The 22943-nt window shown below is 38.8% G+C and overlaps 1 protein-coding gene across 3 annotated transcripts in view; it reads left to right on the top strand.

The window, feature by feature from the left end:
- Positions 1-22745, top strand: part of EPS8 (epidermal growth factor receptor pathway substrate 8) — a 106905-nt gene extending 84160 nt beyond the window's left edge. For all 3 annotated transcript variants that reach the window (XM_030321820.1, XM_030321819.1, XM_030321821.1), the window contains 5 exons: positions 567-710; positions 10585-10807; positions 18249-18429; positions 19564-19693; positions 21472-22745. In XM_030321820.1, coding sequence (XP_030177680.1) covers positions 567-710; positions 10585-10807; positions 18249-18429; positions 19564-19693; positions 21472-21585 — 792 coding nt within the window. In that variant the 3' untranslated portion in view covers positions 21586-22745. The remainder of the gene's footprint in view (positions 1-566; positions 711-10584; positions 10808-18248; positions 18430-19563; positions 19694-21471) is intronic.
- The last annotated feature ends 198 nt before the right edge of the window (positions 22746-22943 follow it).

The following is a 22943-nucleotide window of genomic DNA, read 5'->3' as shown; positions in this document are numbered from 1 at the left end:
AGGCTAGTTATGTAGATACATCATAATATTTTAACGAGAGAAAACGTTTCCTTCTTCCTGTCATAGTCCCCTTGCACAAATGTACCCATCAGTGAGTAAGCTGTTGATTCTGGGAATAATCTACCGTGACTCTCGAATCCATTTCTTAGATCATAACTCGGAGTTCATCTTCTTTAATATGTAATGTGAGATAGTCATGATAGTTTTTATAAAAAGAATGGTTTCCATTCTTTTCCTTCCTGTTTGAAGGGTGTAGACAAAAGACCTCTCCAAACATGTCATCTTAGTCATCTTTCCGTGCTTCAGATAGCACAAACAGTTAAACCTTCTTGGCAGGTGATGAGGACCTTGGGTACATTCACAGTAATGGTTCCATACATGTTTTATACTAGTAATTATGATTATCGGTGTAACTCCTGAGAATCATTCAACCCACAGTGTGTTGATAGTAAGTCAGCTTATTAGAAGTGAAAAGAGTTTCCTGATCTAAGGAATAAACATCGAACTTCTTTCATAGATTGGTTTTGGTTTGGAATGATGCCTTTATTTTTTTTGCATGATGACAGATCCTTGATGATAGAAAACAATGGTGGAAGGTTCGAAATGCAAGTGGAGACTCTGGATTTGTGCCAAATAACATTTTGGATATAGTGAGACCTCCAGAATCTGGATCAGGGCGTGCTGATCCACCATACACGCATACCATACAGGTATTTATTATGACTTTTTAGCAAAATTTAACTTTTATAAACTCTCAAATTGATTACTCTAAAATGGGACTTAAATACCTTTTGTGTATTAATCTTTTGGGACTTAATTTGTTGTATAATTTGTATAGTTTTTTTCCTAGGGTTAGCGGGGGAGGGGGGCAATGGCGAAAGATACAGGAAACAATTATATATACGTTTTTTCTGATTTATTTCTTCAGAAAATTGCTTAAAATGTTTACCAGTAAGTGACCTTCTCTTTTTTCATACACATCCTATAGTCCTTCTGATGTTCGGAGAAGCAGTATTTCTGCCTCTTCACTCTTGCCCATAGCCTTCCTATCCAGTGGTTTCTTCATAGAGGGTGGCACTGGGACAGTGGCTGGAGGGTGGCTCATCTTCACCATCTTTCGCCTTTATTCTCTTAAACGTTCTGTCACTGACCTTGAACTTGCACTCTTCCCCCCCCTCCCCTTACACCAACACTGGGTATTCATTTGGACTATAATATTGGTCCTCTCTTGATTTTAAGATTAAAATATACTTATGACATAGGGTAGATAGATCAGGCTCTCTCTTGTTGATCATTAAATAATCTTTGAGTCACATGACACATTTTCAGGACTTTATTAACTCTGGTAGCTCATTCACCCGAACATCTGAATCCACTTACTATTTAACTCGGGATTTTTGACCTGTGACAGAACCTCTAGAGTCCAGTCTGCTAGCAGAGGCGGAATGGATGGACCGTCTCATATGTAGCATATGAACCTGTGGTGGTTTCTATATCATGCCCCCAGGAAGAATTATTTTAATTCAGAATCTTCAGCAAAAAATCACATCTGACCCCATAATAATGTCATAAACTTGAGAAGCTACATATGCTGTCCAGTGACAGAGTTGATGTTCATGCCAGGTCTAGGCTTAGTAAGATACAGCTTGTCCACATGTAGGATGGTGATCATACCTCTGCTGCATGACCATTCATTACTTGTGGCCCCTCATAGTGTTCACACTGAGTATAGGTCCTGTGGTCATCCAGAGTGACTTTTGGCCTTACTAGAATCCAAGAGTCAAGCAAACTTTTTTTTTGTTTTTAATTTTAGAGAGGGGAGAGGGCAGAGGGGGAGAAAGAATCTTAAGCAGGCTCCATGTTCAGTGTGGAGCCCACCATGGGGCTCGATCCCACAACCCTAGGATCATGACCTGAGCTGAAATCGGGAGTCGGACGCTCAACTGACTGAGCCACCCAGGCGCCCCATGCAAGCTTATAAAGTAAAGAATTATTGTACAATGTATGTATCTTGATAACCTAAGGTGATGTGGTGGAAATTCTGTTTGCCGTGCTTGTTTTGGCTAGCCTGATGTGCATATGTACTATGTACTTATTTTATGTTCATCATTTGTCATTAGCTTTTGATGCCAAAGAAGGAGTTTGAGTTATTCAAGGTATGGTCTACTACTCCATTTCCTGTGGATTTTTGAAGTGACTTTTCTAACTTAGTTTGAATACCTTTTTCTTTCCTGAGTTCCTTTCTGATTTTGAGATGTGGTTACCTGACATAACATAGGCTTCCGCCTGGTTTATAAGTGCCAATTCCTTACCTTCTTTCCTGTAGACAGTTGGACCAAATGCCTTAAACAGTGTTAAAGAGTGAAATATATGCCTAGAACAGTGATGGAGTATATACCCTTTGAGTTTATGCAATGTTAATGTTAAAAAGTTAACTTTTTAACAGTTAACTTGTAATAAGCTATCAGAGACACTGTTCACAGAGACTCTCCCTAGATGCTGCATATGAACAGGAGTCAAGAGTTAAAAACAATTATCCAAAGTTTTGTTTGTGTGCATCCTTACTAGGGATGAGCAAACTCCAATAAAATACCCGAAACATGCAAATAATGTCAATTCTAACTAAGTATTTTACCCCACCAGCAATTTCCTAAGGAATTTAACCTCTCTTACCTTTGTCTGTTTATTGTTCGGTCTTGTCTTTTCCTTGATTCTTGGCCTGAGCCATAAGTTGACTTTTCTGTTTAAAGGTTGCTTCTGTTTAAAACCAAAGCAAAACTGTTGATACATATCACAGGTAGGGAGAGTACTTTTTGAGGACATAAATTTTATTCCTCCTTTCTCGAACAGAGCCTCGTCTTACATTTTTGTCAACTTTGGCACAACCAAGAAATTTTTTAAGTGCTCACAAGCTTCAGGAGTTTGTTTTGCTACTTTATGTAAATAGAAATGTGTGGGAATTGCCTGTTTGGGCTGGTTCCTTTTAAACTTTTCAACACTATCTGACTGTCTTCTAAAAATTTCTGGATGCAGCTCTGAATACAGTGATATATGTGGAAACGCTATAGAAGCTGTGTGTGAGTGTGTGTGTGTGTGTGTGTGTGTGTGTGTGTGTGTGTGTGTGTTTAGGTTAAGAGCTCTGCTTTTAAAAGGTATTAAAAAGAGTTTATTTTTTAACAGCTCCTGAAAACTTTGGGCTTAGCCCAACAAAACCACCAAAATCTTGTAAAATTTTAATAAGCAGTCTTGACAATCTGCTATCTGGCATAAATCCTACTCTAAAAGAATTCCTTTTCTCAAAGCATCTATAACACACACACACACACACACACACACAGTGACTAGGTAGAATAAGATGGAAAAGACAAAAGCATCCTTGGTCTAATATACCTAAAGAAAAACTGTGTGGCTTATTTTGAAATGACAATAAAGATACCACATATTTATGTAAATTCCAGTGATCCTAACCCTCTAGCCTAACAGACCTCCACCAGATTACAAACAAATCAAGAGCAACTCTGTGTCTTATTCATCTCCTTATTCACCTCCCAAATATTTATTGAGTGCCAGGATCTTGCATTTGATGAAAAGGAAGACAGAAAGCCTAGCACTGAGCAGGTCCTCCATAAAAGCCTGCTGTCTGGAATCGGAATCACCAAGCCATCTGCCACGGCTTTGCTCCTTTGTTCTTGAAGCATTACCAGTGACCCTCTCTCTCCTCAGAAAAGGATGATAAGGGTGCCTGGGTGGCTCAGTCAGTTAAGCGACCGACTTCGGCTCAGGTCATGATCTCACGGTTCATGAGTTCGAGCCCCACATCGGGCTCTGTGCTGACAGCTCAGAGCCTGTAGCCTGCTTCAGATTCTGTGTCTCCTTCTCTTTCTGCCCCTCCCCCACTAGTGCTCTGTCTCTCTTTCTCCCTCTCTCTCTCTCAAAAATGAATAAACATTTAAAAAAATTAAAAAAGAAAAAGAAATTGGTGACATTCTTTCCCCCCTGGTATCTTCTATCCATTGAGATCAAAATTTTGAAGGAATTTAAAGAAAGTTCTTTTTTTTTTACTGTTTATTTATTTTTGAGAGAGAGAGAGAGAAGGAGACACAGAATCCAAAGCAGGCTTCAGGCTCCGAGCTGTCAGCACAGAGCCCGACACAGGGCCTGAACTCATGAACCACAAGATCATGACCTGAGCTGAAGCCAGACACTCAACCGACTGAGCCACCCAGGCACCCAAGAAACTACTTCTAGCAAAAACATTTTAGATCCCTGTACTGGACTGCTGAATGATACCTAATGATTAATTGCTTAAGCTTCCTTCACATGCACTGATAGCAATGGTATTACCCTCCGAGTAGATAATGGCCAGTAGTCAGTGTTTATGCCGAGTGCAGGCATTGTTTAAGGACGTCACAATACTGATTCATTTAATTCCCGCAACAACCTTATGAAGTAGGCACATTTCATATATGAGGAAACTAAGGTTTGGAAAAGTAAGTTATGCACAATTAACAGCTGTGTGAAGCTGGGATTGGGACCCAGGACTCTGGATTCAGAGCCCATGGTCTGATGCACTCAATCAATAATGGAATCATGCTTAGAAAAGATTGTTTTCTCATTTTGTACATACATACAGTTTTCACTTTATGAATGCTTAAGAGACATTTTCTCAGAATAACTTTACCATGCATGGTATTGCGATAAAAGTTAATCTGATAATCACCATCCTCAGAGTGGAATTTTCGCCTTATCTACCAATTCCTTAGATTTCATCAGTTCTTCCATTTTTTTTTTCATCCTTGAGGAAGGTAATCCAAATTACATAATTTACTTAGAAAGTAGACATTTTGTGAACGGTGAGACTAGGGAATTAGATGTAAACTGTTCCATGTGGCGTCTACAAGTCGTCAAATGTTTTAACAGTGCACACAGTTGTGACTCTTATTGTTTCATACCCTTGTGTTTCCTGTCAAGAATGATGGCAGTCCCCCGGTGAAAGGCACAAGAGCAGTACTTGCTGTTGTTCAGACACTTTCAGTTGGAGATTCTTTTCTGATAGCAGGGATGCTAGTACCTGGCAGCAGAAGTAAATAGGTGTTGAGTTGCCACCAATGTCCCTGAGAGTCTAGGCTATTTAATATCCTCACATTTGGAGTGATTTTTAACAGCTCTGTAAAGACAGCCATTCCCACCTATTGTGTTTCCCCCATGGGTTCCACAAAGTTTTGACAATAAAAGGGAGGGAAGTAATGCAGAATTTATAAAAGATATGGAACATCAAGAAAAGATTAACTGAAACCACAGGGAAAAGGAAGTAGATGCTTATGAGAGACTATGGAGAAATGAAGAAAAATGATATACCTTTTCATAAAAATTTTGTTGTAGAGCATTCCAGTACTTCGTTGTATTTTAGCTGGGCGACAGATCGACATCCAGGGTGCTTTCTCCCCATATAATCTACTTGCCACATAAAGTTTCCTGATACCTCTTTTGATTTGATTCCCAGACCTCTGGCACTAGGACTGTTCATCTACTAGAATTACCTTTTTGCCCATATGGATTCTCATGCTGTATGAGGGCAGAAACTAACCCCACCCTCCTGTTATCTCTGGTGTACTCAAAGGCTTGACTAAATGGGTCTTCCACTTACTATTAATTCTACGTACTTATTATTATTGTAGATATTCTTAGTCTACCAAGGTGCCAATAATTATGAATACCTGGTCGTTACAGTCCTGTGAATTAAACAGAAAATTTCCTGTCTTCTCTGTTTCCTAGCAAGAGATATGGTGATAGTACGCAAAAAGCCCCAATCTGTCACTAACTAGCTGTGTGAACTTCAAGAAAGCATTTTATTTTTCTGTGCCCAGTTTGCTCAGCTGTGAAGTGGAAGGGGTCAACAATCTCCACAATCCCATCTAGATACAAATTTATGGTATTTTTCTCAATGCATGTTTAAATAGCCCTAAAATAGGAAAGGAAATATTTCCTGTGACTTTTAAACCACGAACACCACTAATTTCACCCCATGTTATGAATGCTCTGTTTTTCAAGCTCAGTCCAGATATTCAGATACTGCTGGACAGTGACCATTTTACTAAAGATGTTTTTGTATTCGTTCCAGTAGACTTACTTCCTGATAGTACCCAGTTCTTTAAAATGTGTTTTCAAAATTAGTCTCAGAACATTCTATTTACTAATTAGAGGCATGGTTTTTAGAAAAGGATGTTTATTTTTTATTCTGCCTTATGTGTTGACATTTCCCCCAGTATTTCTTGCAATAATTTGAAAAGTCATCTCCCTTTCTCTGTCTCTCTCTCATATGTATCTATATATCTTATGGATCTAGGTGACTTATATATGGTTACTATTTATATATAGTAATGACTGCCCAACATGCATGTGCAGAATTACAAAATTTTGTTGAGACTGCTTACAAGTTTAAACCTAAAGCTCCCTAAAACACACCATGATATGTATTTCCTTTTGTAAAGTAAGCTTTTAAAGAGAAATTAACCTTATATATAGTGCACTCTAATTGTATTCTTTATAAACTATAAGAATAAGATGAACCTATCTTAATATTTTAAAAACACAATAATATACAAATAGGTACTGAAATACTCTATACGGTTTATACTGTAGCATGATTCTATATAATTAGTTTTCCATTGTTAGATAAGAATGATGGAAATTAATTATATAAGTTGATTTGTAGGCAGGTAATTTTACTGTCAAAAAATAATTTGCTCACGTGTTCTGATATTTGATGTGAATTGTAACTGATACTATTTTAGTTCCATCTCCTGTGTTAATTTCTCATTTAATGTGGTTTGCTCCATTTTCCTAATAGCAATTACTTGGCGAGCTGTCAGAGGTAACCCACATTTGTTCCCTCATGGCACTTCTTTTTAATATCATTTTTTGGATTCATTTTCTGGACTTAACACCCTCCAAATGTTCCAGCTGTGCCTTTTTTTTTTTTTTTTTTCCACTGCAGAGTTCCAAAGAGACCAAATTTAGAGGAAAAATGTGTAGGTTAAAATTTTAAGAACAGTTCAGTTTCAATGGCTTGGTTGGGCTTACTTGCATAACTTCCCCTTGAAGCAGTCTCTTACATGAATCAGGAGCTTATCTGTAAATAACTGTCCTTAATCCTGGAGAATTTCAACTTTAGTGGCTAAAGTGACTCATTCTGACTTAATTATCAATAAGAAAGTAAATTTGCCATGGGCTCTAGTCATTCTGACTCCTTTCAGAGAAAGAGAAGACAGATTTTGTTTTAAACAGAACTTTAAATATATTTGTGGGAGATAGGAGGGTGACAGTCACTATAGAGAAGTTGGTCCACCTCAAGGTGACCAGTCATGCCGGTTTGCTCACAAGTGAGGGTTGTTAGGGACTTGGGACTTCCAGTGCTAACACTGGGAGAGTTGTGGGCAAACCAGGAAGAGTTTGGTCAAGAGTTTTTGGAGGCAGGATTTAGAGCTTCAGGAGAAGAAGGTGCAGGGTGTGGTTCAACTCTCCAAGACTTCCTGGAAGTTGAGGAGCCATCAATTTGGATCTGCCTCCCAGAGACAGAAATAATGAAGGGAAGAGCAGTAACTGCGTGGTGGGTAAAGGAGAGTAAAGAAGATTGGGAGGGACACAGGGAAGTGATTTCAAGAGTCAGTACTGATGCTCTGTTTCCTCTGCACCAAGAGTGAGGAGTCGACTTCCACAGAAACGCTGCCCTGGTTGCTGTTTCAGAGCAGGTCCTGATGGTCTGAAGAGACACTTCTCCCCCTTTTCATTCCGTGGGTTGGAGACACGAGGCAGGAAGAAAGGATCAGGAAAAGGGGGAAATATGCAAGTAAATTCATGACAAGTTTTCATACAGTTTCTGTTTAATCAACTACATGTATTTTAAGCCTATTATTCTGTCAGCTGGTACTAATAAAGTTGCATTATGCAGCAATGATGGAAATGAGGTGAGGCACGAGTTTTGGTGAGCCTGTCTTCAGACTTGACTGTGACAGTAACACACAGCATATCCCATTTTTCACAGTATTATTTGATGGATAGCAGAACACTAGCTGCTCTTATTTTTATGAAAGCAGAAAGTATGAATCATATCATGGAATGCAGGGCTGATAGGATTTTTTGTTTGCTTGTTTAAGCTTTAAAAATAACAATTTAAACTGACACTTTTGAGATCCTAACATGAGAATTCACTGACCCTTTATGAAATTACATGCAAAGGCTATTCTTGTCAAAGGAACATTGCATCTACATTAATCAGATGACTTTGGTGTGTGCTAAGTATAACATTTTGGTGATATTTGCTGTATTTTCGTTGCTTTTAAATGTCTTATTGGCCCAAATATAGGAATATTATTTTATGGGGAATAATAATAATAATAATAATATGAACTCTATTATTGAATATATCAGGAACGTTTTTAGGCCTCCAGTGCCGGGGGCATCAGCAGCCTGTCTTTCTGATCTAACTTCTGTCCCATCTAACTTCGTGGCACGCTCTTATGGATCTTGCCCTCTATTCCTTCCTTCCCTCTTCCCTTCTTTCTCCCCGCTCTGTATATCCCAATAGCTGGCAGCATTGCAAACCCTTCTTTCGGTTCTGCGTTCATTTCTGCCTGATACCCTTCCCACCTTCTTCACCCCACTGGCTGGTAAGTGGTAGCTTTTAAAGAAATAGCAGAGAAGAACCGGGTTTCTTCCCACACCGGTTTCCACAGGTGTGACTCATTTGCTGTGAAGGCAACTGTGATGATAGTGTGGTTTTTTTGTTTTTGCTTTTTTAAAAAAATTTTTTGAGTAATGATTTAACTTAAAAACGGTGTGTGTTGTGTATTTTTATGTTTTTCATCTCTGTGGAAATTGGGGAGCCTTCTTTTAAAATCAATACCACCTTATATTTGGGCCAATTTAGGAATTAAAAGTACATACTGTTCTAACCAAAGGACCAGATTACCAAAAGGCCTACGTTTTTGCATTTTTTTCTGCTAATCTTGAATAGTAGCATAATTAAAATCATGCCACTGCAGTATCTAAACTTTACCTAAATGATAAGTCATTGTTCTGTATCTTTGATCTTACCAAAAAACACAAAAAACAAAAAGCACCCAAATACTGCCTTTTGAGAATTTGGAACTTGTTATATTGCAGTTATCTATTAGTTAAGATTATTTTGTTTAAAGTTTTAATTCTCCTGTGTAGTTTAATAGGGAATATACATAAATAAAGTTTTCTAATAGCCTAACAATCATGATTTAAAACTTACTGAAAGTTATTGTGTATTTTATTTTATTTTATTGAAAATTGTTAATGTTTATTTATTTTTGAAAGAGAGAGAGGGACAGAGTATGAGCAGGGGAGGGGTAGAGAGAGAGAGGGAGACACAGAATCAGAAGCAGGCTCCAGGCTCTGAGCTGTCGGCACAGAGCCCAACGCGGGGCTTGAACCCACGAACTGTGAGATCATGACCTGAGCTGAAGTAGGACCCTTAACTGACTGAGCCATCCAGGCACCACTGTTATGTGTATATTAACACATTCACCTTTTTTAATACAAATCCCCACATGGACTGTTTTTAATATATGTTTTCGAGTTGCAGTCATAAACATTTAAAGACCATACCATTACCCTCCCACCACTTACCCCACAGCGTTCCTGTTTAACAAGGAAAATTTCTGATTTTAATAAGCTAACATTTAAATGACAGCAGAAAGTGTTAAGGCTTGAAAAAATTAACAGCATTTCAGGGGCGCCTGGGTGGCGCAGTCGGTTAAGCGTCCGACTTCAGCCAGGTCACGATCTCGCGGTCCGTGAGTTCGAGCCCCGCGTCAGGCTCTGGGCTGATGGCTCAGAGCCTGGAGCCTGTTTCCGATTCTGTGTCTCCCTCTCTCTCTGCCCCTCCCCCGTTCATGCTCTGTCTCTCTCTGTCCCAAAAATAAATAAACGTTGAAAAAAAAAATTAAAAAAAAAAATTAACAGCATTTTAAAATTATTTATTGGAAAACATAGTCCTGAGATATTTTATCTACTGAGATATTACCCTTTTTCTTAACAAACTACATGGGAAGCAGCAGAATTAAATATTATTTAATCTAGCATACTTTTAAACTGAGGATTAAATGTTGCTTTATGTTACTGATATTTAAACTTCCAATGCAATTAGAGGTTAATATTGATGGAATTTGTAAAATAATCAGAAATCTTTTGACCTACCCTGGTGTTGTGTGATTCCAAGTTCAAATTTTATTTTTTTGACGTTTATTACTATCATTAATACTACTGTTTCCTACTAGTATATCTTTTTGACTTTTTAACTTACATTTTGAATTTGAAAAAATATGTAGAATATTTAAAAGATGATTTTTAATGATCATTCTACCATATAGGATTGGAGGTGTGTGTGTGTGTGTGTGTGTGTGTGTGTGTGTATACACACACACAAATTTGCTATGGATTTGCAGGTAAGTTTACAAATAAATAGCCAACAATGTCCTGTTAAAGTATAAATTGTTTTCCTAGCCTAGGTTTTATATTTCTGCAATTTCTAATTAATTATTTGTCTTTTTATAGAAACAAAGGATGGAATATGGTCCAAGACCAACGGATACTCCCTCTGCTCCATCACCTCCTCCAACACCTGCTCCTGTTCCTGTACCCCTTCCTCCTTCTACTCCAGCACCTGTTTCTGTGCCAAAGGTCCCAGCAAATGTAACCCGTCAGAACAGCAGCTCCAGTGACAGTGGTGGTAGTATTGTGCGAGATAACCAGAAACACAAACAACTTCCGGTCGATCGTAAGTTTGCCAGGGGGGCAAAAATATACAGTTTCTTCTGTGAATTAAAAGCACTGCTAAGTAATAAAATATTGTTTATTATTAGTTCTACTGGTATTAAACATTATCCAATATAAATAGTGGTCCTTTATACTTGCATGGTACTTCACAGATTGCAAAGACTTTTCATCTAGTTTCTTGTCCTTCAGGTAGTTCTAAGAAGCATGAAGTTCTCTCTACTCTCTATTGTATACATGTCTATGCATATTCCACTATATTGTGGTGGTCGAATGCAGACTCTGGTGCCAGACATACTCGAGTTTGTACAGTGAAACACCACTTATGGCCATGTGACCTTCAAGAATTTAATAATCTTCTCTATACTTGAGTATCTGAAAAGTGGGGGAGAATAATGGCGTCTGCTTCATAGGATAATTGTGAGAATTTAATGAGGTAATACATTTAAAGCATTTAGATCGGTCATTCTCACCCAGAGATGGTTATATACCCACCCCCCACGAGGGAACATTTGGTATTGTCTGGAGACATGTTTTCATCACAGTGGGGTAGAGGCTACTGGCATCTAATAGGTAGAAGCCAAGGATGTTTAGCAACATCCTACAATGAAAAGATCAGTCTCCCTACAACAGAATTATCTGGTCCAAAATGTCATGGATGCCGAGGTTGAAAAACTCTGTTTGACTGTGACCAATATGACACACAGTAAGCAGTCAGCCAGTGCTCGCTGCTGTCATCCTCAGTGTCATGATCATGGTGTCCCGGCTCTTCTTCCTCATATTTGCGACACATACACACTCACACTTGCTTGAGAGAGTCAACCTGCCAATTCCAGCTTCAAATTTGCCCTCCAATTCAGATTTCATTTGATTTAGACTTCAACTTCATATTTTCATAAATTTAAGTTTGATTTTTCACATGAATGTTTCTGTGAAAACCAGGTTTTAAAAACTAAAAGAGGGGCGCCTGGGTGGCGCAGTCGGTTAAGCGTCCGACTTCAGCCAGGTCACGATCTCGCGGTCCGTGAGTTCGAGCCCCGCGTCAGGCTCTGGGCTGATGGCTCGGAGCCTGGAGCCTGTTTCCGATTCTGTGTCTCCCTCTCTCTCTGCCCCTCCCCCGTTCATGCTCTGTCTCTCTCTGTCCCAAAAAAAATAAATAAACGTTGAAAAAAAAAAAAAAAAAAACTAAAAGAAAAGACACTATGGCAAACCTTGGATTATCCTCATTAGTGCCATTAAACAGCAGTATAGATAATTTGAGAATTGAAGGTACTTCTAAGGTAATTTTTCTCATTATTTAATCTTCTTATTATGTTTGTATAAGTATTGTAAAATTACTTTGCCTTACCTATATTTGACATGTAAAAATTCCTGGAACACTAGAGCCGGGAAGATATTTCCTCAATATGATAAAAGTATATAAAGAGTATCTGTGTGTGTGCACATGCACCTGTGTGTGCATATGTATAAAGGATGTCTGTCGTTCTTTCATTGTGGCCTCTCCTAGGGCTCAGTTCTGGGTTCTTCTCTCCATGTAAACATACTTTTACTGCAAATGATCAGTCCATTTCCATTTCTTTCAGTACTGCCCATATTGTTAGAGAAGGAATGACTCCCAGATTTGTCAAATCTCACCTCTGCCATCCAGATACAAGTATTGAACTGTTAACTTCAAAGCTGAGATTCGATGATTAGATTCAAAGTCAAATGACTGGATCCTTCACTCCAATTTTCACCCTACATTTTGCTTATTTCAGTAAATCAGAGCCACATCTATTCAGTTGTGGTCATTCTTGATAAATTTTTTTTTAAAAATTTAAAAGAAGACATGTATGTTACTGTTTAGTTCTAGAAATCCTGGCTAAATGCCATAAGCATTAGCCTACTTTTATACATTACTTTCTTTCCCAAAGTAAAGTTGATCCGTCACCTTCTTATCTATATCCCGACCTTACCAAAAGACGAACAGAAAAGTGACGTTTCAGAGAAATGGTGAACTGTGCTGCAAAAACTGTGTGTGTGTACGAGAACATGTCAGTGTATATAAGCATAATATGCTGCTGAAGTTTTTTGAATGTTTGTGTGTTCTTTTAAAAGATGCTTTTACTTTTTTTCAAAGACACTTAAAGACGTAGTTTTGAGATGAGAAAGTTCTATAAATATGTTTATTGGTTTCCCTAAGGAAAATTTTTCTCCTAGAAATGAACATTGTTTTTTCATTTTTACCACAAGTTTATAACCCGTCCCTTCTTTGCTACGTCAGCATAGTGATCTTTGACACTGTGGACTGTAGTTAGTCTTTCTAGGCCTAGGTCAGACTCCATAGGCATCTAGCCCCCATTTGGAACAGTCTGTGGGTTGGGACAGTTTGTTCTTTGTCCTAGTCTAAGAAACTAAGAATAACCTAATGGGAAAGAGGCATAGTTTGAATATTTTCAAGATAGACAACTCTCCTGATAATTGTGACTCATCACTTTCAAATCTGTTTTTCATAAGTAAAAGGGTGACATTGGCATATAAAGTATAAACCTTTCTTCCCAAATTAACATTTGTATGTTTTTCTTTACAATAATAAAACTTTCCATGTATTTACACAAAGTTCTCTTTAAAGATATCTCACTCAGAAGCATAGTTTCATATTAAATAAATGTATTTCTTTTTCTAAACGAATTATTTTCGTGAAAGCTTTCTCCTGAGCACGCTTTTGGAGAACGGTTTTTCTGAATCAATGTTGGGGCTTCTCAAAAGTCTTTTAGATCCAGACAGACGTACCAAAATGTGTATTTGTCGATAGCCAGGTTTCTCTCAAACTAAACCTTTTATGCTTTCCTACATTCTCTGCTTACTGCTTAGCCTTGTGATTAAAATGGAAGGAACTGGAAAGTGAATACTCAACTCAAAAAGCCATAAACAAGGAAAAAAGTTAGCATGCCTGTTTTTATAAAATTTTTTTTAAACGTTTATTTTATTTTTGAGACAGAGCATGAACAGGGGAGGGTCAGAGAGAGAGGGAGACACAGAATCAGAAGCAGGCCCCAGGCTCTGAGCTGTCAGCACAGAGCCCGACGCAGGGCTCGAACTCACGGACCGCAAGATCATGACCTGAGCCGAAGTCAGCCGCTTAACCAACTGAGCCCCAGCATGCCTGTTTTTAAATATTTTTTTCAACGTTTATTTATTTTTTTTGGGACAGAGAGAGACAGAGCATGAACGGGGGAGGGGCAGAGAGAGAGGGAGACACAGAATCGGAAACAGGCTCCAGGCTCCGAGCCATCAGCCCAGAGCCTGACGCGGGGCTCGAACTCACGGACCGCGAGATCGTGACCTGGCTGAAGTCGGACGCTTAACCGACTGCGCCACCCAGGCGCCCCTAGCATGCCTGTTTTTAAAATTTGGCAGGTAGCAGGAGTGAGACAGAATGACACTTCTTTTGCCAAAGGTAACTATGGTTGCCTATTCAAACTGGCTGTTGGGAGCCATGTGTCATAGAAGCTATTCAAATTGGTTTATCGCAGGATTTAAAAAGGTTCTCCTCTTACCACTTTTGAAGAAACCAATGCTTTAGTTATTTTGCATTTCTTCCACTTCCTTTGAAATGTTAGTCCTTTTATTTGGATTTAATCTTTTGTAATCAGAAGTGTTATTTCAGAACGAGGTGTAAAGTTAGTCTGGTTTGTTATTGTGTGCTAGAACATTGCAAATGGAAACCGAAAGTCAGGAGCACAGCAGAAGTTTTTGTGCTCCATGGAAGGTTATGCTGTGGACCAGACATGTTCATGCAGTGGCTAAGTTAGTAGATAAGAAAACAAGTCTTTTAGTGTGGTGACGCTTTTTCTCTCTGATTTCTTTGAGATGTACTCATATTCTGTGTGGCAGTATGATGCAGTGAGTTAAAAGAGTTATCTGGTGAAACGCATGTAGTGTATTACTTAAATGATAAGTCAGTAATATTCCCTCTCACCCTCCCTAGCCCCCTCTTCTTTCTCCCTCTCTCCCTTCATTTCTCCTCTTTCTGTCTTTTGCCTTCTTCAGAAGGTTCCCAGAATGCCTAAGGCATTAAAAAATTCGACTGAAATAACACTTTTTGGTTATTTCATATTGTCATTTACTTCTCAAGGACTTGAACACTTTCTGAAACATTCTCCCTGGGGGTGAAAAAAAAGAAGAGAAAAGGAAGAGAAAAAAGACAAAAAAGATCATAGAACAGTGGTCACAAAAAGCTCCTTTAGAGGCCAGGTCATTGCCTGTTGCCAAGGTAATCAGTTAACTGGATTACTGTATCAGTTTTTGTATTTAATCCTTGAAGGTAACATACAAATAATGTATCTATATATATGTGTATGTACATATATATTTAATATGTCTATTATATATGTAATATATATAATATAATCTGTAATGTTTTAAAATACACAAATACATTATTCCCTTTCCTATACCTTCATTTCTTCCCCATTTTTCTCATAAACATATGTGCATATACACATATTTCCCATAAGCATAAAATGGGTGGGGGAGAGGGATAACATGTAACCTAATCAAAGGTAGATTCAATGACTTTGATCATAAAGCAACCGTGAGCTGAAAGTCAGGAAATCCAGTCCTAACTAAATTCTGCTAATTAACAACAGTGTGATCTTGACGCATCGTCTCTCCTCTTTTGACCTCCGTTCTCTTAGCTATTAATTTAGGAGTTTGTATATGATGCCTTTCAAAGTCTCACTTAGTGAAAAAGTCAGCAGAATGCCTCAGTCATTCATTTACTCAGTGAGCATTTGCTGAATATTTAACTGCTCCAGCTCTTGCAGGCAAACATCCCTTTTCTCTTCAGGCATGTATTTTGACAACAAGAGATGGCTACCTAAGTGATTGAGTTGATGAGGAATATTAGAAGGGGGTAAGTGGTTTTGGAGAATAATAAAGCCATGTGGATGGGAAGTGTTGTTGGGAAGGGGGTTGCAATTTTAAATAGGAGAAATCTAAAGGAGGGGAAAGAATAAACTGAGTGGATTCTGGGGGAAAAGCATTCCAGGCAGAGGCCCTTAAATTTCAAGAGGGTCAAGGAACCCAGCGTGAGTGAGAGCAGAGGGCTCCAGGGGACAGTGGAGTTACCTCAGGAGGTGGTTCTCTGAGGCCTTTCACTGGGAGTAATTTGTATTACTTGGAAAGGTTTGGAGCAGAAGACTTGCAATATCTGACTTATATTTTAAAAAGGCCATTTTAACTGTTGTATTGAAAACCGAATGAAGGAGCACAGGGTGCCATGGTAGAGAATAGAAGGAAGGCCATACATAGGCCCGTGGCTCAGACCAAGCTGGTCACAGAAAAAAATGGAGCAAAGTGGTTGGATTTTTCGTACATTTTGACGATAGGACTAACAGAATTTGATGATGGATTGAATGTAATAGAAGACAAAGGGGAGTCGAGCATGACTCTGTGGCATTTTGCCAGAGGAACTGAAAAAATAGAATTCCCGTGAACTGAGCTGAGAAGTGTAGCATAAAAGCAAGCTTCAGGAAGAAGAGAAGCCTTTCAGATTTGGACATGTTATATTTGAGCTACCTAATAGATACCCAAACGAATATATCAAGAAGATGGCTGGCATATATGGCTTCAGAGTTCTGACTGGAGAAGTAATTTTGGTAGTCATCAGCTTTTAAAGGGCACACGGCTCGTTGATGGAGTGAGGGCAGGCAGAGGAAAGGTCCAAGCATTGTGCCTCAACATTGCTTACTGGGGAGATGAGAAGAATCAGAAAAGGATACTGAGAAGGAGAGGCCAGCGAGACAGGAGGAAAATCAGGTGAGTGTGGTGTCCTGGAGGCCACAGGAAGAAGGCATTTTAAGGAGCGAGCACCTTCTTCATATGTCGCTGGTAGGTTACGTGAGACAGTGACTGGGAATTGACTGTAGGAGTTTAGCAAAATGTAGTGGAGGGATGGGGCCAGAAGTCTTATTTTTTAATAGTGAGTTCAAGAGAAAATTGGAGAACAAGAATAGGAGTCAGCTAGTACACACAGCTTTTCATGGAATTTGTGAAAAGGGGAGCAGAGAAATGGGCAATAGCTAGGAGGCACATGGGGTCAAGAAAGGGTTTATTTAAAGGCAAGAGGAATAATCACAAAATGATAGTATTTGTATGCTGATGAAATGATCCAATAAAAGAGGAAAATGGAGAACCTAGGGTAAGTAGAGGAGAAATTAAATAGGCAGAGGAGAGGCGCCTGGGTGGCTCAATTGGTTAAGCTTGTGACTTCAGCTCAAGCTCAGGTCATGATCTCACAGTTCGTGAGTTCAAGCCCTGCATTGGGCTCTGTGTTGACAGATTGAGCCTTGCTTTGGATTCTGTGTCTCCATCTCTCTCTGCCCCTCCCCTGCTCCTGTTCTCTCTCTCTCTCTCTCTCTCTCTCTCTCTCTCTCAAATATACATATAACATTAAAAATAAATAAATAGGCAGAGGACATGGGGTCTAGTGCACACATAGAGGGGTGGCCCTTCCTTAGGAGCATGGAAACAGTTCATCCATAATGTAATAGGGAGGGAGGGAGAAAGAGAGAAAGGAAGAGAGGGAGGGAGGGAGGAAGGAAAGGAAGGGAGGAAGGCAGGGGGCGGGAGGAAGGAAGGGAGGGAGGAAGGAAGGAAGGAAGAGTGCACGAGGAAAGTGCTGGTAGGTGAACCACTAGGGGAACTTATGGAGGTTCTCTTATAACTTATTTTATTTGACATTAGGAAAGTGAAGTCATCAGTTCAGGGTGAGAATTGGGAAATGAGTGTCGGAAGTTTGCAGAGAAAGAAGATACTAAATACTTGTCTAACAGTGGTCTAGGGCACTTGTCTTACTTGGTCTAGGGCAGATTCTCAACCTTGTTGACACAGGACTGGATAATTCTCTGTTGTAGGAGACTGACAAGGACACTGTAGAATGTTTTGTGCATCCCAGGCCTCTACCTACTACATGATAGTTGCATTGTTTCTCCTCCTCCCCTCTCATTGTGCCATCCACAAGTGTCTCCAGTCATTGCCAGATGTCTCTGGGGTCAAAATTTCCCCCACTTGAGACCAGGGGCCTAAGGAAATGCAGTGCGATTGTCAGGAAACATTAACAGCATGGTTGAGGTTCATATTCATGAATTTAACATGAGATCATTCAGCATTGTTGTGTTATATGCAGTGTGCAGGTGCAGGCACAGAATAAGCAGAAAGTAAGATTTAACAAGGGGGGTGGGGTTTTGCCAAATGAGTACAATGAAGAGAGAGGAGAAGAGCCAAGGAGTGATTTCAGTAATTGATCATGAGATTTGTACTGGGTGAGGATGAAAGGGAAGATGGTGGGAATGCTAGATTATAAATCCAGTTGGGGTCAAAGGATTTTTGGCACTGGGTTCTAGAGAGAGTGACGCATGTTAGGGGTTTTCAGAAATAACCTACTCTGTGTTGGTGTCTAGGAAGGAAATCTCAGATGGAGGAAGTGCAGGACGAGCTCATCCACAGACTCACCATTGGTCGGAGTGCCGCGCAGAAGAGGTTCCACGTGCCACGGCAGAACGTGCCAGTTGTCAATATCACTTATGACTCCACACCAGAAGACGTGAAGACGTGGTTACAGTCAAAGGGGTTCAGCCCTGTGTAAGTGTCTCTGGGAATACTTTACACTTCTTTGTGTAAAATCTGCCTTCTTTTCAGTTTGGTCGCTAAGACGCCACAAATGACTCTTTAAAACTTTGGGGAGCCCAGACTGCACATGTTCCATGCTCAGGAAATAGCTATAGATATTTACAGCTAAAACTCTATACTATAATAATAACTACAATTTGGTGGTGCTCTATTTTGTAGGTGATGGTGTCTGCTTACCATCGGTCCCTTAAGTAAACTGTCAGTAGCTTTGAGGTGGTAGCTTCCTTTCCCTCACATCAGGTTACACAGGGGAGGACAAAGGTCTTAGCTAGACTCCCCAGACCATGGAGGACATATCTTTTTATCGACTGCAAAATGTAGATTCTCAGCCAAATAAAAAAATAAGTTACCTATCGTAGATTATAACGTAATAGAGCTTTTCCCTTGGTAAACCCATGGTAAAGATTCTATTTATAGTCTAAAAATTTGAAAATAATAAATGTGTATTTGATACAATGAACTATTTCAGTAATACATATTTAAGGGAACTTTAATATTATAAACTCACATACCCAACATGAGTGAATGAGATACACTGGTTAGTCTGTTGACCGGTTACTACAACATTATCTGTTCCCCCTATGAAGCACCGTATTTCAAGGAATTGGTGCTCAACAATAATGGTACTAAACACAATCAGTTCCTTTTTGATACTTCATAATCATCTTATATAGCCTCAAGGTCATCATCACGAGAGTCCCGTGTTAGTGCCGTAATAAGTACCAAAGTACCATTTTATAAGAGTTTCATTGTATGGAACACTTGGAAAAGAGAGGTTATAGCAGGACCAGAAATTTTTTTCTTTTGTTTTAGCTATATAATTAAAAAAAAATTTTTTTTAACATTTATTTATTATTGAGAGACAGAGCATGAGCATGGGAGGGGCAGAGAGAGGAGACACAGAATCCGAAGCAGGCTCTGAGCTGTTGCACGGAGCCCAATGCGGGGCTCAAACTCACAAGCCACGAGATCGTGACTCGAGCCAAAGTTGGACACTCAGCCGACTGAGCCACCCAGGCGCCCCATGTTTTACCTAGATAATATTTTTAATGCTGCACTTCTTTTTCTTTCTTCTGTGTTTTTCAGGACTGTCAATAGTCTTGGAGTATTAAACGGTGCACAGCTTTTCTCTCTCAATAAAGATGAACTGAAGACAGTCTGCCCTGAAGGGTCCAGAGTCTTTAGCCAAATCACTGTACAAAAAGCTGCGCTAGAGGTAGGACTTGTCAACCTGAGGTGGTGTTTTTCTGCATTAATCAGGAGTGTGGTCTGCAAATTGAAAGCTCTGAAATCAGCTGTTGATGTCCACATTGGTTATTTTCCCTTTCACAGAGAGCTGAATTAAATTTGACTCAGCTTTTACAATTTATCCTTGGAGACCATCAATGACCATTTGCAGGAAGATTAATTTATCATAAGTGCTCCTGTAACATGAAGCTTGGAGCATATACTTTTGAACAGTTAATGAAAAGCCCAATGTGCTGATTTTATATGCATTAACTACTTCTGTAGGAATTTAAATTTTGACACGATAATGGACATTCACTTCTAAGTGAGTAAATGCCTTAAGAGGCCAGAACTCTTTGGCCTGTTCTTAATATTGAGTTTGGAGGATTCCAGTAGGTTAGTGGTTTTAAGGTCTTAAAACTCTGGCTTTGTGTCTTAGGTCTTGTTATATATCTAAATAATCAAAGGGACAATAGTAGGTAGGGATCCCTGAAAATAGTGCTGAAGAGTAATTATTTAGTCCTAGCTGTGTGTATGAAAGGAAGAGAATGAATGTTTTTTAGATTGAATATCCTTAAGCTTCCAATATCCTATTCTTCTTAAAATGGGCTGTGTAAGAGTAGTAGTTTCAAACTGTTACATCTCACAGCTCTTAATAACTTTCACAAAATTATGCTTCGACTCAAATGAAAGGATATTGGCTTTGGTGTAAAATTGATACATAATTCTCTCTAGCAGGTGTATCATCTAAATTCAACAGTTAAATAAGTCAGACTGAAGTAGCTTCATGCATGCAACCCTGTAACCACTCTTAGGAGAAATTTTATTTCCTTGGAAATGTTTCCTATGGTCCTGATCTTAGGAGTTCCATATTAGATGAATCCCCGGGGTGTTCTGTATTAGGCTTTCTTTCTATTGAATATGAATAAGAATTATATCTTTTCTGAGGCAGTTTTTTTACCATTATATATTTTAATTTTATTGAGAGTATATAAAATTACTTCTTAAGAGTAGGATAGAAAGTTCCAGAATTCCCAAATTCCTTGGTTTCAGACTGCCTATACTTTGTCCTCAAAAGTATCTCTTGATCTCTGGCTTCCATTCCTCTGGATGTGAGCTGAGGCGGACTGACTACCTGAGGTTCTTCACCTTCCTCAACTGCCTTCCCATTACACCCTTCTCTTGGATCTAGTTCATCTTTTACATTACTCATCTGAGTTGCCAGAAACTTCCATTGATGAGAGCAGAATAAGGAGGATGCACAGGGATCATAGGTAGGGCTTGGCAAGGAGGAGAGCTGACATGATATCAGAGGGTCAGAACCTTCGTGTATTCTGAAGGGAACTTTGGCATATTCTGAGCCCGGTCTCTGAGCCTAATTTAGAATCCCCTAAAGGCAGATGAACATCTTGCTGGACTTAAGAGGGTTCTTTGATAATTCACCATCTTATCATGTTTATTGTATAAACATTTTTCTTTCTCCCAGGGAGTCTGGGGCATTCCACATACATTATTGATTTATCTTTATCATGTTCAAGTAAAAGGCATAGTGAATGAATTGCCTTAAGACTTCCCATAAATGAGAAAATGATTCATGTGATGGATTAGTGAAGTCCAGAAGCATCACTTACATGAAGGGCAGCCTTCAGTTTTCCCCAAGAGATATTAGAGGAAAAACAAAGGACTTTTACCCTGAACCATTTCATTACATGACCTGCAGCTTGCACAAACCAGTAACCATCTTGTCTGACCATGTTTAATTTTCAGGATAACAGCGGCAGCTCCGAGTTGCAAGAAATCATGCGAAGACGACAGGAAAAAATCAGTGCTGCTGCTAGTGATTCGGGAGTGGAATCTTTTGATGAGGGGAGCAGTCACTAATTTGTTTTTAAACTCCATTGAAATGTTTGGCATTATTCCAATGTGCTTTGTTTTAAGAAGCCATGAAGGGAATGTCAGATCCTTATTCCTTGGAATACTTAATTTATCACCATAAAGAAACAATGCAAACATAAGAAATCAGAGGACTTATTTCCTGGCCTATTATTTTTATTAAAACTGAATAATTTTAATAGATGTTCTGCCCTTGGGAAATATTTTGCCTACTTTACCAAGGTCAGGTTTCCTTTATTGGATTAATTATTTCATCCCCATCTCAGTGGATAAGCCAGCATTTTTTTTTTTTTGACAGCAGTGAATTTATTTCTTACAGCAAAACAAAGATATTGCCCATGATTTAAAATCTGTTGATTTCAGTTTTGCCCATGACTCTGGTGTCTGTCATTCAGAGTGTAGCTTACTGTAGGCTAGCCTCTGCTTACTTAGGTCTCTTCTTTGACATACTCAATGATAGAATTATTTAGATTTATTTAAAGTTCTTAATGCCAACAGTTTTTTAAAAAAATCAAAACATTTAATGAACTGTAAAATACAACAAGGCCTTGGACATGCAAATATAAACCTATGGAACATTCCCAAGACATTTTATGTATCATGGCTCTGTTGATCACAACTCCTTGTATAGCCTGTGTTTTGATTTAGTTTATATTCTGCTTATTATCTATATTGTGTTCTTATATATGAGAAAGCACAAGTGGAAAAGAGGTCATATGCCGTCAGAACGTATCACAGGAAGTAGCCCACATTGGTGTGCGTCACAGTATTTTGCTAATGAAAGCCTCAGTTCTGAATATTGATATAAGTAGTTAAATGGATATTGGGGCCATTTTATGTGTTTATCTGTGTCAAGTTTTTCTGGTAATAAGAAACACTTAATTTACACATATTTTAATCCTGTGAAAGATTCTAGATAGAGAAAAGAAAGATACTTAACCTTCAACAAATGTTATTTTTGGAAACACAATTTTTGTCATTAAATGTTATATTATTTCACATATATAAAACAGATGTTATGTAAGAATGTTGTATATTTTAACATAAATCCATTTAGAGAGATTATCTAGATTCATTAATTTTCATAGTGCCTTTTTCACATGAGTCAGCTGGAAAGTCTGCAATAAACAGTATTTGCTGTATGTTAATAAATGGCTTCTGTCTCATTGACAAATGGGGTCTTTGGTATGTAGACTGTGGATCAGGGTTGAATGGAATGGGAAGAACAGAGACCGCCCTTTTTTTATTTGTTGTGTTTTTGATTGATTTCCAGTATATTTCGGAGTGGGTAAAAACCATTCTAGAATACTTTATCCACTGGTTTCTCTTCTTTCCACCTCTCTTGT

The sequence above is a fragment of the Lynx canadensis genome, chromosome B4 (genome assembly GCF_007474595.2).
Source record: "Lynx canadensis isolate LIC74 chromosome B4, mLynCan4.pri.v2, whole genome shotgun sequence".
NCBI lineage: Eukaryota > Metazoa > Chordata > Mammalia > Carnivora > Felidae > Lynx > Lynx canadensis.
The sequence above is the reverse complement of the archived record's forward strand: the minus strand, read 5'-3'. Positions and strand labels throughout refer to the sequence as shown.